The 16,309-nt window shown below is 40.4% G+C and overlaps 1 protein-coding gene across 2 annotated transcripts; it reads left to right on the top strand.

Annotated features, from left to right (window-relative positions):
* Positions 1–24: 24 nt before the first annotated feature.
* LOC109038546 (uncharacterized) lies at positions 25–9,046 on the top strand. Of its 2 annotated transcripts, XM_019053636.2 has the most exons (5): positions 25–2,861; positions 3,478–3,579; positions 5,011–5,109; positions 5,712–5,912; positions 6,843–9,046. In XM_019053636.2, the coding sequence occupies exons 1-5, from the start codon at positions 1,175–1,177 to the stop codon at positions 7,094–7,096; spliced, it is 2,343 nt and encodes a 780-aa protein (XP_018909181.2). In that variant the 5' UTR covers positions 25–1,174; the 3' UTR covers positions 7,097–9,046. The 2 variants fall into 2 exon arrangements, with proteins under 2 accessions (XP_018909181.2, XP_072162086.1); XM_072305985.1 differs by lacking the exon at positions 6,843–9,046 and having other exon boundaries at positions 5,712–6,830.
* Positions 9,047–16,309: the final 7,263 nt, after the last annotated feature.

Raw genomic sequence — 16,309 nt, 5'->3', positions numbered from 1 at the left:
ATAATGGGTGTTGAGCATCCTCCTTCAAAAACGCTACTCAAATCGGCGGAAAGCGTAAAAATGCGCCTTTTCAGTTTTACGCGCTGCTATTTCCCCCTGTTTTCGGCACCATTTAAATTTTACGTAAAGGCCTAAAATTGTTTTACAGTGTTTTCACATCAAATGGAACCAATATACGGGGTGCTGCCCATTAAACGTCAAAAACTGAATAAAAAATAATAAGGGCCACCATAAGGGGACAGCCCTTTACCTGCTTAAAATAGTAATTTTATCAATGAAATTCTGATTAGGCTTCTTAATTTTTCAGGTATTGTCACGAATGAAAACGAAACCAACCGGGAAGTACAATCTGATAAGACTATTCCTGATCTCACAAAAAGCCACGATGATATTAATTCAGAAGCAGAAACATCTGCTTGTCCACGCGGAACTTACAAGGGTGATTTTGACACAGAAAGTTTAGCAAGTTCTTCTACAGCTAATCGTTTTTCAGCTCTGAATTTTTTTATAGAGGAAGATGCCATTAGTGAAGCCTCCTCAAAACCGATAGCTTATGTCAGTCCTATGAAGAGACCAATAGGCTCACAAGAGGAAAAAAGCTCTGAGGATGAAAACGATGATTCTGTCGCATACAATCATGCGGATGCTAATGACCAACCTCAACCTAGCACATTGAATCATGAAGATGAAAACGAGCAACCTGGTGCATCAAACCTTGAGGATGAAAACAACCAACCTGCCTCATCAAATCATGAGGATGAAAATGACCACAGTGTTGCATCAAATAATGAGGATCAGTCTGCAACATCAGACGCTGACTATGAACCATCTGACAGTACCTCTGATGACAATTCCTGTGATGAAATCCATTCTCCAGTCCCCAATGAAACTAAAAGAAAGAAAGAAAACTCTCAACGAAAGGAGAAATATTCAAAAAACTCAGGAAACGTAGATGCTTCAAGTATAAATGACCCACCAGCAGTTGAAACTATCGTTCCTTCCACATCAGTTGTGTCGAAAAAGAAGAAAATAACGAAGAAGCGCACCAAAAAAGTATCATCAGATATCATATTGCCAACGATTTCGAAGGAGCAAACTAAGAATAAAAGAGTTTTCGATAAGAGACATTGTTGTCTATTTTGTCAAACTTTTCATTATCACATTGTCCGGCATTATGAGCGGTGTCATAAAGTCAGAGCCTGAAGTAAGGGATTTACTTCTCTTACCAAGGCGAAGTCGGAGAGGTGAAAGTAGAAATGATCGAGACCATAAATTTACGTTGCTTCTCCGCGAAGGTGACTTTTATCATAATTGTTCTGTATTGAGCACGAAACAAGGAAACTTATTGCTGGTAAGGCGTCCCACTGAGATGGATTCCAGGCTGTATACTTATGCGGATTACACGCCATGTCCGTATTGTCTAGGATTCATATTGAAGAAAAACCTGAGCCAACATACTTGGAACTGTGTAGGGGTGTCAGCAGAAATGCAAAAAAGGAAAGCGGAAGGGCATATAGAAGATATTATCTCCAAAAGTGAGGCTCTTTTGGGAAATTGCTCTGCCATATCAATAGATCAAGAGTTTTACCAAAATATTATGACCCGTATGAAAGACGACGAAATAACTGGCATCGTAAAAAATGATACTTTGATTTTACATCTAGGTGCATTCCTATACGCTAAGTTCAACGTAACGCAAAAAGAATATATTAGACAATCAATGCGTATGCTTGCCAGATTTTTACTTGAAATTCAAAGCATCGACGAAAAAATTACTTCCTTGCCTATGTGTTTCGACCCTGGAAATTTTGATCATATTCTGCAAGCTGTGCAACATTTATGTATTGCTGAAAAGCGGAACTTAGAGCGAGTTAATTTTCAAAAGGCTGCACTATTATTGAAGCTGGGGCCATTATTAAAAAAAACGAGCACCCTTCACAGAGGTATGTGTCTCAGGCAACTGAACAGCGAGGACCCGAAGGTAAGAGAAGAAGCAAAGCAAGGTAACAATAATGCGAAAAATTTCATCGAGTTAATGGAACTGGAGTGGAAAACTCGACTTTCATCGACTGCCTTGTCTAATCTAAAAGAGCGGAAGTACAATTGCGGTGAGTTGCTCCCACTTACTGAAGATCTTATGAAGTTACGAGCTTTTGTTGATGCTGAATTGAATCGTGTACTTAAGGAACTGAAGGAGAGTATCACTATCCCACAAAGCAGGTATTTCAGCGAACTTCTACTGGTCAGTGTTATTTTGTTTAATAAAAAGCGAACAGGTGAGGCAGCAAAAATGAAACCAGCGCACTATGAGAAGCGGCCCAACTGGCATGAAAATTCAGCCGATGAGTTGAAAGCAGCCATGTCACCCTTGGAAAGAAAGCTTGGCGAAAATATGGCTGTTTTGGACATACGAGGAAAACATGATAGGTCTGTCCCTGTTGTATTGACGAAAGAAATGCAGGAAGGAATTGAATTCCTTTTAAAACATCGGACTCAGATCGGAATCAACAAAAACAATCCTTATATTTTTGCTATTGCAGGATTTGATGAAGCCCATTTACGTGGTCATGATTGCGTACGTAAAATCTGCGGTAAATTACCCCTGGTAAAACCTAGATTGATCCAAGGCACAAAATTAAGGAAATATATTGCCACCGTTACACAAATCCTCAACCTATCAACAAATGAGACAGACTGGCTCGCTCGCCATTTGGGTCATGATATTGCGGTGCATCGTGACTTCTACAGACTTCATGACTCAGCAATCGAAGCCACCAAAGTAAGCCGAATCTTATTGGCAGTTGATTCTGGTCAGGTGAACAAGTTTGCAGGGAAGAAACTAAATGAAATAAATTTAAATGGTAAGAATTTTTAATTTTCCATTTTACATTGCTTGATATGCCTGTGAGTAACTCTTTAATCGCAGACTATGACTTGTCAGTTTTCTATTATGAAAATGATGGAAAATGCAGCAAGACATTTTTTTACATTAAGATGTTGCACAGTTGCTCAGGACTCCCCCCCCCCCCTTCTTTTTTTAAAAAGGAAATAAAAAATTAAAATAGAATGAGGGATTGGTGCGTTTACAGGGATTACCTACCTATATTACGAAGCCGCTTATATCCGGGCAAGGTGGTCAAGTAATTTCGTTGCTTGAATTTTTAAATGCCTTTTTTTAGCCCCCTGGCTTAAATAAATCGGAAAATTTTGATGCTATAAAATCTTTAAAGAAACTGGAATTTTGAAAAGTAGAGGACCCTCATCACTGTGACTGGGGGAAGCACTGGAAAAAGGGGGAAAACTTTATTAACATAACTTGCCGGTCCTGCTCACTTTAAATGAATTTAATATTCAGACGGAAACACTGATCACTTGTGTTTCCGTCCAGTTATATCTTCTCTCTCACAACTTCTATATGTGTTCATCGAATTATTTTTACGGATGAATAAATTATGATGCCAAGTATCATGATTTCAGATTTGCCAGACTTGGACAGCGAACAACCTGCAGTGTCCGTAGATGTCTTCTTAAATGATGATAATGAGGTATGCGAGAATGAACCCGTTGCCAGTGAACCAGGTGAGAAAAATTTCGAAACAATGTCATACATAGGTACTGTACTTTGTTTCATTCTTATGTCCATTCACTTCTTGATGATTGAATAGGCCAATTCAGTTCTCTGAAAATGAAACTGACCCTCTCCGATACTTATTCCAGGAAAATAAGCCGAAAAAGGGTTCATAGTTTGCAAAAATCCCGGGTAGTAATTTTTCATTGATTCCTATGTAATTTTTGACGCTAAATCCGAATTTGCCAAAAATTTATCTGACGACAAAAGTAGTTATTTTCAAAAATAAAGCTCGTTAAAGTTCCTATAAAAGTGTTTCTATTCACCTATTTACTCAAGGCAAAATTAAGCGCAATGGCGGGCGCCGAGCTTTGAAAAATGAGCGAAAATTGCGCTTTTTCCCCTATGTCTCCTTTTCTACACGTCCGACGAGTAATTTCTGGACGAATTAAGTGAAGATGATAAAATTTTCACCAAGTTACATGAAGTGATGTAAAAAATAAGGACCCCAACACATTCCAGTGTTGCCAAAATTACCTAAAATTGTTTTTTGGCTGTTTTGGACCATTAGTATTGCCCCGTTAGAATGGCGCAAGCTCGCTTTGGAAAGCCAGATTCAGCGCTCATGCATGTACCGATACTGATAGCGCTGCTTGTTTGCATCTTTTATCTGTGTACCTGGCGGCGCGTTTCAGCCGTCTGTTGTGTTATCACTCCTGCAGATTGCGCTGGATTCTTAACTGTGTGGCAACTTTGGAATGTGTTGGGTTTTTTATTTTTTACATCAATTCATGTAACTTAGTGTAAATTGTATCATCTTCAATTAATTCGTCCAGAAATTACTCGTCACCCGGGTAAAAAAGGAGACATACGGCAATAACCGCAATTTTCGCTCATTTTTTAAAGTTCGGCGCCCTCCATCATGCTTAATTTTGCCTTGAGCAAAAAAGTGTATTGGAACACTTTTATAGGAAATTTAACGAGCTTTATTTTTGAAACTAATTTGTCGTCAGATCATTTTTTGGCAAGTTACAGGCCATAATCAGAACTAGAGGCCGATTTAAGGCCATTTTTGCCAAATTTGGCAACTTACGGTCTGAATTTCTGGTGCAAAGATAAAATTCGGATTCAGCGTCAAAAAGTACATAGGAATCAATGAAAACATTCCTACCCGGGATTTTTGCAGGCTCTTTTCCTTATTTGCCTGGACTAATTGTTTGATCTCAGGAAACATTAACACAAGATAAAATATCCTATATGGGTCATATTTTAAACTTCATCACTCTTTTTATTCATTTTTGAACTTGAGACGCTCAGTAAAGAATTTTTCCTGCGCCGCCATTATTACATTCATTATTATATTTGGATAAGCAGAAAATTACAGTAACTATTAACAGGCTGCCATCTATGTATCCGTAATCCATGTTGTTTTCTGATTTAAGAGACTCGCAATACACTCCTGGCAAATACTCAACAAAATGAAGAATTGGGAAACGTTAATGAGAATGGACCATATGAAAATGTTCCGCCTCCAGATTGCGGTACGAATATTTAAATTTCCAGTCAAAATGCTTGAATTTTTTCCGAATGGTAACAAATTTTAAAATAGCAAACTACCAAAGCTCTTTCTGGCAGTTTATTATGAATAAGTAATTTTTCTTTGTTATAAAAGAGGGCGGCTATTAACAGTTGGCATGACTTCACTGTCATATCACAGAGTGTCTAAAGCCCTTAGACCTTTCGTCCGCTACCTATTGAAGTTTTGAGGGAGGACATGCTGTATCAGTCTTGCAAATAACAAATTGCAGACAGTAGGTATGGTTTATTTTATTATTTTTTTTTTTCAATCAAAACAGAGCATGAAGTTTTGATTCAACCCAACACTTTTAAGCCCTGAACACAGCAGATTAAAAATTTGCAGCTTAAGCAGCTTTTTGTCGAAACTACAATTTTGTAAATGCAACTCAAAGGTCATAGCTCGAGTTCCAATCAACACTTTTTGTGCTGCAATGCTCTTGAGTGCAAGGGTACCATTCTATTTTGCGTTTTACAGAAAAAAGGTCCATATTCCCATAAACGATCACAGATGTGTTATTGTTGGAAAAAAGATTCCCTTTTTAAACATTGCTCTTACTCTTTCCAGAAACCGTGAAGCGTGTGTCCAAGAGAAAAAAAGATATTTCAAAAGAGTTACCGCATTCAGAGAAGGAGAATCCGAAAAAACCCAAACGGAAGCCTCCGCTTCGGACTAGAAACCAGAAAATAGAAGATGACTCCGACAGTTATGAGCCAAGTTCTGATGGAGATTCTGAGAAGGAGTACGAAGAAATTGCGAAGAAAAGAAGTAAGTCATACTCCACAGTAAAACATCTTTCAGGCAGTGAATTTGTAAATGTTTCTCATTTGGGTCCCAAAAGAATCTTTCATAGTTTTCAACAGGCCCCTTCCTATCCCTTTTTTAGAGGCAAATTTTCAAATTTTCTTCGGTCCTCTACATCTCGATGGGGAAAAAGCAAAACCACATATCTCTATTACGGCGTTTCTTTCTGCTCCAATTTTATTTTTTCTGAAGAGAAACAAGGCAACGAGAGCTTGAGATGTATGCAGAATATTCTGCTAAGAGATAAGGAAAATCAAGGAAGTTTTCAAGAAATTAAGTTGCCACAGAAAAATAATATGACGGAAAGTCTGCAACGTCGTAAACGGAGATACGTGGTTTCGCACTGTGGCCACCAATGTACTGTTTCAGTGCATGCGATCGTGACTGACTATAATGATATTTTTCTTTCCTTACTTCAGTCTTTTATCCATGTAAAAGTCTACATTTACAAAAACTGTCTCAAATGGAAGAAGCAATGAGTTATGAAAAACCTCTGAACTTTTATGAGGATTTAGAGCTTTTCGTTTTGATTAGAATAGCATTCTCAGAGTTGCCTTGCCCATACTACAGTTGAAAGTTCTGTAACCGTACAGCTTGAATAAATTTTTTGCAAAATGCGTCGTTATAGCAAGTATGCGTGAGAATGCGTCGTAACTTTAATTAAGCTCCTAAAAATCTTCAAGTAGTCCCTTAAAATTGAGCTTAATAGACCAGATTGCTCCTAAAATTTAAAATTGAGTTCAGATTACCGATTTGAACCTTCTCTGTGCTTATCATTCACGAGAAATGTAGAAACTGTATAAAATAGAAATCACAGGCACGAGGAAGCAAGGATACAAAATGAGAGAAAAAGTTAAGATTATCATTCGTAACAATCTCTTAATTCTGTTTCAGGGCCGAATGTGCAGAAAAAATTAGTCACAAAGGGCAAGCAAGTTCATACGCCTTGGTCCACTGATGAACAGATGGCTATCACAACGTTCTTTAAAAATCAAATTCGAAATTTCAAAACCATTGGACTTAAAGACGCAGAGGAATGCATTAATGCTAATCAAGCTGCTCTGTCGAGACGGACCGTCCTAAATGTTAAACATTGGTATTTTAACTACCTGAAAAAACTAAAAAAAATGATGGGCAAAGATAAGTAAAAGAGTAAAGATCTTATTTGCATTATAGTTATCTAAGTTCATGAAGAGCACTTTACATGTAATAGCTTTTAATACCCATTATCACTGATTAAAACAATAATTGTAGATTTATTATTGACCGATTATAAAACTTAAAGTGTGAGACTGAATTATGAGGATTATAAGACTGAAATATATTTACGGAGACCGATTATTTTATTTTTTTTCATCATAAGTTGACCTTGTACTATCAGTTTTATTTTGAACTTGTTTTTAAATATAGTACCTTATTTTATTCAGCAAAAATTCAGTTTTGATTTCATTTTTTTGCTCAAGCGTTTGTAGCATGTATCATTCGAACACATCCATTATATTATTTCATTGATGTTTTAGTTATTGAATACCCCGGTACGGTCTTAGAGTTTTGAACCAGGTTCTTCAGCTGTCTTTCAGACTAAGATTCTATGTGCATGTAATCGTTTAAGACGCCATCACCTGCCAGGAATGCCAGCTTGGATCAATCTCATCTAGGTACTTGGCTCAAACCAAGATGAAGGAAAGGAAGGCATGCTCTTCCAATGCTCGCTTGGTTGCATTGGTCTCTGTTCAGTCTTGGCGGGAAATTTGCTCAGAGGGAGAAAAGGACCAATGAGAATAGAAAATTACAGAATCGGAACCCTGAACCGGAACTTCATTCTAAAACTGAAACGAAATCAACGCGACTAAGCGTTGGTTCTGTAAATTTTAGTAACTTGAATAGAGGAAGAGATTACCTCCGTTTCACTTACCTTGAGCTTAAACCCCTTTCATTTTAAAAAGGTCCCCCACCTACCTTGCAAATTAAATTTCCTCCTAATTTTTTCGTAAAGATTCTGAATTTTCTAGCTTATCAAACTCTGAATTTTTCGATATATTTTATCAGGTTTTTCTTGTTCCTCCATAATTTTTTTCTAAATCATCTGAAATTTTTAAATGCTTGCTTTGGTTTAGGAAAAAGTTACTAAAAAATTGCAAGCTACCTACTGGACGCGAAATGTTGATTTTTTCAAAGCGTACTTTTCCTCTTTCTGAAATAATCTTAGGAAATGAGGAGAATTGAAAGACTTTTTCTGAGGGTCATTTTTAAAGACATCCCCGAAACTTAAAGGTTTCCCTGTTCAATGTATATCTGAGGCTTAAGAAGACCTTAAAGGCAAAGTAACATGCCTATGAATGCGATCCTGAAAATTTAGATGGAATAAACTCTTTATAAATACCAAGAAATTTATTTCAAGGCATCCCTGGTCATTAAAAGACGAAAACTTAAGAATGGATGGAACTTCCCTAGGGAAGGAATCTTGCAGAAGTTTGCCCCCCTCCCCCTCCTCTGTATATTAGTTTTTCTCAAAAGAGGATCCTATCAAGAATTTTCGAACCTTAAATGCAACCACTCGATAATAAGCCACTCAGGGATATTTTGCCTTCCCTGTGAATTTAAACTTTGGGCCTCGCCCCTTCATCCCTGAAATCTGAAACTTAAAAAAAAAAAAAAAAAATCATTATACGGTATGTATTCCATTTTAGTTGCTTTCTGTATTATTGAATCCTTCTTTTGACAAATAAAAACATTTTAACCTTATCTGGGACAATCGTGGGAAACATCAATATTTATGGAACCACACACACGGGTGCCTCTTTTTAAAAAAGCTTGGCAACACGGAAGCTGTGTGTTGCGTGTGTGTCATCATTTTGTGGAACCCGCCCGTTGTGGAACCCGGGTTCAATAAAATGAGAAGTGTGTTTTCATATATCTCACTTGTTAAAGAGTGTTTCGGAACTCTAATCTAGTGTGCCTTTATTTTGCAAGTAAAGCAACACATTTTACGCAAAATCTCGGGTGGATTCCACTAATCAGTTTCTGGAGTGTGGTTCCACAAATATGCCTGTACAAGTAAATGTGTGTGTGAATGTGTGGGAAAATAATTAATTAAGGAAACTTTCTTACCACACACATTCAGATACAACACCATTCACAGTAAATCAATTTTATCCATTCGGAGATATGCTCCTGAGCACTTGCAGGAAAGGAATTCAAGAAGGAAAAGAAATTAATAGTAACAGATGCTTAAATCCATTTGAGAGAAATGAAATCTCATGATTAAAATCCATGAGTTTAAAAGAGCTGAGAAAATATGACTTGATTATACTTTCATTATGTTTCAGGTGCATGTTAAGTAGTGAAAGCTAGTACTCAGCAATGATTACTTTGTGGCCCGAGTAAGATTTCAGATTGTACAGTGATGATGAGCGATGACAGCAACATCAAGTTCTTCATCGAGACCAAGACCTCCATTGGCTCGAATGTAGAGTATTCTTATTTGTACATTATTTTTCTGTAGGTAACCTGTAAGTAGAAATTCTCATGTTTGCTTCCACTCTAAATCACAGAATGTACGTAAGCATAAGGCTGCGCAATCGATGTTTCCTTTTATCCTTATTCTTGCTTTTGTAAATTTGTACAAAATTTGAGCAGAGTTGTGGCACAAGTAAGTGATTAACTGAATTCTTGTACATTTCATTTCTGTGATCATTCAGAGATTCCGGTGAGAAGCATCACTAGGTGGCGATTCAGTTATTAATTTTACTAATCAAGTAGTTTATTGATGATACTCAGATATTTGTTGCCTCCAATCACTAGATCATGGCGATACATCGTAAATTTTTGTATTGAAATTGCATAAAATTTTAAGCTTTGGTCCAGCAGACACGACAGTTACTTCTGGTTCTCTGGAAGAATTCATCAGGTAGCGTAACGTTCGTATCTTATCCGCTCTCGAACTGATCTCTTATCTCTGGTCCGAACTCTTGTTCCTCTTCTGAGCTAATCTTTTCTCTTGATTTGTCTTTACTTTGTATTCTTCACACCTAACCTAGTTACTTCATCTGTCATCATGTACGTTTTCCGTGGAGCCAGTCAATTGGTTCGTATGCTTAATAATTTTCCTGTCGAAGATTCTGTATCCTTGGCAGTTAGTGGGCTTCTGCTTGTTGCCTTCCTCCGACGAACCATGATCTGTGGCTCAGATCGATCCTAAAAACCCAGATTCTTAAGCGCCTTTCAAGAAATGAAGCCTTCGACAAAAACAGGGATATTCTTATCATTTTAGCAGGGACTGACGACATCAAGGCGAAAGTTGATGTCCCATCCCTTAAAAAGGCCTTGAAAGCCCTCCTTCTTTATGCCGAAAGACACTTCCGCTTCATCGTCGTCGGCAGAATCCCTCCTATTCCTCTCTTTCCTGCGCATGTCAATCGCAAGATTGATGTGGTCAATCAATGGTTGTCGAACTTTTGCTCCAGAGAATCATTGCGTGATCGTGTTCTTGTGGTTGACAGCTTCTCTCCCTTCATGCGTAAAGACTCTTGGGAACCTGATCGCCGATTTTACGAAAAGTTTTATTTTCCTAAAAGAGGTCATCAGAATCGCCGAGTAGACTTGCTTAACTTGAATCGAGAGGGTCTGCGCATCCTTCATCATCTCCTCCTGGAAGCGGCTCAGCGTTTCACAACCTAATGTCTTCCCTTTTTTTTGTCCTCAACACTCCAAACTGTGCTCGAAGTATCCAACCGGTTCTCTAAAGGACCACTGAACAGTATTGACCGGAATGTGTGTACTTTATTCTATCCACATTTCATTGCAATACTACCATTGCAATATGCAGTATATCATGTGCATACTGTCATTGCAATACTACTCTGATAAATTGGCCGGAGGCCAATTTTTGCACTGAAAGTGCAATTGATAACAAACCTTTCGAGTCAGTTTATACTGCTCCAAACTCTTCATTTTTCTTGTAAGTGTTGAAATGTACCGTACTTGTTCAATTGTGTATGTAATTTTTCTTGTCGATCTTGTATTGTAACTCATTTGTGTAATTCTGTATGTGCCTAATTATTTCCTATGTAAGGAGAGATATTTATGTTTATGAACGGACCGGGTCACAGTCCCGGAACCGAAACTCAACCGTTGGTTTAAATTGTTTTGATATTTGTCCTGAGGCTAATTTTCATTTTTCATGCTTGTGTTTTTCTTGAAGAAAATGAGGAAAAATTCTCATGCTTCAAAAAATTTACTGACCCTGCAAGAAGAGAGAGAGAAATAGAGTACAGGATTGAGGCGCTGCTCAGGAGCGATACACTGCCCGCCGACACCAATATTTTCGAATATTCTAGTAATTTTATGTTTATTAAGGTTTTTCCAGTTTATTTTGTGTAAAGGACATTGTGGTTTGTCTGGTCCCCAGACATGTGTACAAAATGGTAAATATACCGAGGAAAATACCAAAAGGTCGACTGTTTGAGTTCTTTTCGTGAGCATTTTGTCCTCTCTACCACTAAGTCCTATGCCGGGCGCATAATACTTATCATATCACCCACCACCTAGAGCACTCACTATTACACTCACACCGGCTCCAGAATTTTGGAGCGTTAGAGGGCCGAACTGTCCAAAATTGCCTTATACTAATAGCGTGTTTCGTGCTATAGCGGAGGCTCAAAATTTCTATCGATGTTAAAAAATGAAGGGGGGAGAAATTTTTTTCGGTAAGCAGGTATGCCCTTGAAATGAGCCCCCCCCCCCGCAGATTAGCATGTGACGCTCAAAAGCACCTAACTTCTGCAGTCACGGTTGGAGGGCCAAGCCACCAGAGGCGGACCTTTACAGAATTTTTTTTTTTTGGGGGGGGGGGAGGGGACACGTTCATTCGATGTTTTTAAGATCGTCATATTCACTTTACTCAATTATACAATTTCAGGGACTCTCCTCGGCGCATTTGTCGAGCGCCTCCATCGTCGAACCTGACGACCCCCCTCGCCGTAAGGGATGTGAGGAAATCCCCCACGCTATCGCGGCCCACCTTTAATCATTCTTACGAAAAATGGGCCATCGTGGAAGCGGAATTACGGAGGTTGACGCCCCTGGGTCGTCGGTGGGCATGTATGCTCATCGCTGTGGAAATTAGTGCAAGGAAGCGAGTTTCCCGTGTAGTAGAGAGGGAGGACACGTTTTTCGCGGACATCATTAACGGTATCCCGAGGAACGTGGTCCAACCCTACTACGAATGCATTACAACTGATGTCAAACCTGTTAAATTGTACTTTGACATAGAATGGTTTGCGACGGAGATTACATTCAAAGTCGACTCTTTTGCTTTGGTTCTGAAGTTGGTGCATTGCTGTAATGAATTCACCGGGGACCAATGTCTTCATCTTGTACACGGATTGAAGGACATGGAATTCCGGCAAGCTGTTGTCCCTGCTGCGGTGCAAAGAATCCCCACTCGTCCGCGACTGATAACCAGCCGTAGGGAACCCACGCCACCACCTCCACCTGCTCAGGCCCCCAGTCACTCCTCCTGGTTCATCTCCCTCTCAGAGGAAGAGAGGCTTCTCAGCCCCACACCCTCGGATGCCTCTACCATCGAAGTGCGGACATCCCAAGATGCGTCGACTCAGACGTCGCCTCGTCGATCGGCGTTCAAAAAACGTCCGAAAGGGCGTGGCCCGCATACAGGTGCATGGGATAACAGAATACGACCTCGGCTCCGGGGTTTCGTCGGTTCACCGGGCCCGCCGACGACCCGGAAGCGTCGGACACCCGCCTTCGGGCGGGCACCGGCGTCTGACGGCGCGGCGGGTCTTTGCGGGGTCCGAGGTAATGATCGATAGGGGCGGACGGGGGCATCCGTATTGCGACGTTAGAGGTGAAATTCTTGGATCGTCGCAAGACGAACAGCTGCGAAGGCGCTTGTCAAGCACGTTCCCGTTGATCAAGAACGAAAGTCAGAGGTTCGAAGGCGATCAGATACCGCCCTAGTTCTGACCGTAAACTATGCCAGCTAGCGATCCGCCGCCTGCTCCAGCAGCACCGGCGCCTCAACCGTACGCCGCTCCGCAGCCGTGGCTAGTCCCTGCTCCCAACTGGGCCCAGAGGAACATGGTCCACCACGTCCAGCGGTCCAGGGGACGTGCCCAGCAGCACAGGGAAGCGGTTCAGCGACGTCATCTCCATCAGCCGCTGCAAAGACCGCCGCCCGCCTGCACCTGCGCCTGGGGCTTAAACCCTTTTGTCTTTGTAATTTTGTACTCGTAACTTGTATTCTTAAAGCCTTTTTTAATTCTTGCTTAGCTTCATCTTTTGCACCCCGACTCTTGCGTTATCTCGAAGAGTAAAAATATTTCTTTTCCCGTCATTTCCTTGTTGAAAGTATATTTTGTGAGTGTGCCGGCAATCAGGAAATGCGTGACGCAACTTTTCGCTCGTTTGGAATTTCGAAGAGTCGGTGCCGATCCGGGTACAAGTACGGAGGAATTTTTCCCAGGTGGAAAATGCATCATGGATATCTCGGTGTACAAATCTCGTCAGAATTTCCGGCTGCCGTTGTGTTCGAAATTTACGGAACCGACGTCGATCCGGATCCGTTCCGTTCGACGATCGGGGGACGGCGACCGTGCCGAAATTCAATCCTGCGGGCCGATTATTGAAATTGATAGACAAAGCTATAGACAAAGAAGACAAAAGAGATATGGAAGGATCCTATTGGTGGAGGCGGGTGGTTGCAATGGACAAAGGAGGTAGGTAATAGACTAACTAACGGCAACCCACGGGGAGCCGATAGTTAGTCCATCATTTTCTCCCTTAGTCTATCGGAACCACCCATTTCAACCAATAGGATCGCTCCATACTCCCTATGTCTTCTTTGTCTATAGCTTTGTCTATCAATTTCAAAAATCGGCCCGCAGGTTGGATTCTTATCTAACGAAGCTTCGACGCATGAGGGAACAAATCTTGGCTAAGGCAGCCGTTGTATCGAACATTTTATCTCATGGTTTATGGGCAGTGAGGGGGGAGGTGGAGAGGAGGGTCATCGCCAGACCGCGTGCGTGCCCCCCACAATCACACCCTCCCTTCAAGGCAGATGTTCCACCACCCCCAAAGGAATTGAGGAAGCGTAAACGGGATGGCGATGACCCCCCGCTCCAACCCCCTCCACGTCAGAGCCCGTGAAACAGCCCCCTTCTTATGGCCCCGATAAGGAGGCCTGGCTGCCACCTGTCGACGAATCAGTCAGTGTCGAATCGTTGATCGAGATGCAGGCCTGCGGGCCGATTATTGAAATTTATAGGCAAAGCTATAGACACAGAAGACATAAGGAGTATAGATCGATCCTATTGGTTGAAATGGGTGGCTCTTATAGACTAAGGGGGTAAATGATGGACCAATTATCGGGTCTCTCGTGGGTTGTCGTTAATTAGTCTATTACCTACATCCTTTGTCCATTGCAACCACCGCTTCCACCAATAGGATCCCTCCATATCCTTTTTGTCTTCTTTATCTATTGCTTTGTCTATCAATTTCAATAATCAGCCCGCTGGAGGCAGGACGTCGATGACAACGCCGTTGGTGGCTGCGAGACAGACCGTCCGCCATCGCCTACCCCTGAAACCGAGCACGACGAGGGTCCGACAAAGGGGCCACTCGTTCTTCACTCCGCCAGCGCACTATGGTCTGGGGGCGCCGAATTGTGGCCAAAAATCCGATTTTTGAAAGTACGAAAATCTGGCAATCGAGCATATAATCCTTATCTACATCCTTTAGTAGGTGTGAAATGACCCATCAAATCTTCTGTAATTGTTTTTACGATCAGATACATGGTGGCGAACTTCACATCCTCCGAGGTAAGTAAACAAACGTGAGAATTTAAAGTGCACGTCATCGTGTATTGCCTTGTGTCGCTTTGTGATAAGTTGGCGTAGATCCCCGATCAAATATGGAAAAGAAAGGTGAAAGTAAGTACTTTTTGATGGTTTAATCGTTTTTAGTATTAAGATTAATTTTATGACCACCATGAGACTCCAAAGTTTTGTCCTGATTTAGGCAAAAAATTGCCTTCATCTTAAGTTTTAGTTATCACTAACACGAGCTAACACGTTCTTATCAGTGCAAGAATGTAGCTCATATGTTCCTCTAACAGGATATCATCGGTTTTTTTGCCGCTTTTGCCGCTTTTTGCCTCTGGGGCCTTTTTTGGTCATTTTAGTGAGGGACTTATACGATTTTCTGCGCAATCTGATTTCATTGCAGAAGGAGATAAGAGAGATGAGACAAGGTCAACGTTTGATATAGGGTGATTCATATGTATTTTTGGCTGCTGAATCCGAAAATGATATCAGTTTTTTTCCAGCACTTGCCAGATTTCCGGAAAATAAAGTTTTTTTGCAAAAAACCTCATTTTTAAGCAAAATAATATTTTCTCCGGAAAAACGACAAATGGTGGATAAAACTTGGGTATTTTTTTTTATTCTTCAGCCTGTATACATAATACAAATTTATTAACTCGGCCCGCTGTGGTGCGTAGTGGTTGGAGTGCTGGCTATAAGATCAAGAGGTTCCGAGTTCAATTCCATGGCTAGGCAACCCGAGAATGGTAATCCGCAAGGTTTTAGGGTCTGATCTGGGTCTGGGTCTGAAGGCCCCAGAGGCAAAAAGATGCAAAAAAACCTATGATATCCTGTTAGAGGAACATATGAGCTACATTCTTGCACTGATAAGAACGTGTTAGCTCGTGTTAGTGATAACTAAAACTTAAGGTGAAGGCAATTTTTTGCCTAAATTAGGACAAAACTTTGGAGTCTCATGGTGGTCATAAAATTAATCTTAATACTAAAAACGATTAAACCATCAAAAAGTACTTACTTTCACCTTTCTTTTCCATATTTGATCGGGGATCTACGCCAACTTATCACAAAGCGACACAAGGCAATACACGATAACGTGCACTTTAAATTCTCACGTTTCTTTACTTACCTCGGAGGATGTGAAGTTCGCCACCATATATCTGATCATAAAAACAATTACATAAGATTTGATAGGTCATTTCACACCTACTAAAGGATGTAGGTAAGGATTATATGCTCGATTGCCAGATTTTCGTACTTTCAAAAATCGGATTTTTGGCCACGATTCATTAGGCCTAGAATCTTTATAATAATTCTAACCATGAAAATCAGCGCAGAATGGTTGACAGCCTCCATTGAGTATAAGAATGTCAAAGCTATTTAGGTCTAAGTAGTATTGAGTATATCTAGAAAATTTTGCTAGCAGGGTTTGATGATCAAAGAGTAAATTATTTTTAAAAAATCGCTTGAAATGAAAATTTTTAGGGACAATTTTTGGTTCGGGGAGGGGGCGCCCTA

This window comes from Bemisia tabaci, unplaced genomic scaffold (genome assembly GCF_918797505.1).
Source record: "Bemisia tabaci unplaced genomic scaffold, PGI_BMITA_v3".
Classification (NCBI taxonomy): domain Eukaryota; kingdom Metazoa; phylum Arthropoda; class Insecta; order Hemiptera; family Aleyrodidae; genus Bemisia; species Bemisia tabaci.
Note: the sequence above shows the minus strand (reverse complement) of the source record. Positions and strands in the feature narration are given on the sequence as shown.

What these genes read in the sequence shown, in the direction of transcription:
- LOC109038546 (XM_072305985.1), top strand. Translation starts at nt 1,175, where the DNA reads ATGAGCGGTGTCATAAAGTCAGAGCCTGAAGTAAGGGATTTACTTCTC. An exon ending in AAATGAAATAAATTTAAATG is followed by an intron (nt 2,862 to 3,477) that starts GTAAGAATTTTT and finishes TCATGATTTCAG; the next exon opens with ATTTGCCAGACTTGGACAGC. An exon ending in ACCCGTTGCCAGTGAACCAG is followed by an intron (nt 3,580 to 5,010) that starts GTGAGAAAAATT and finishes TTCTGATTTAAG; the next exon opens with AGACTCGCAATACACTCCTG.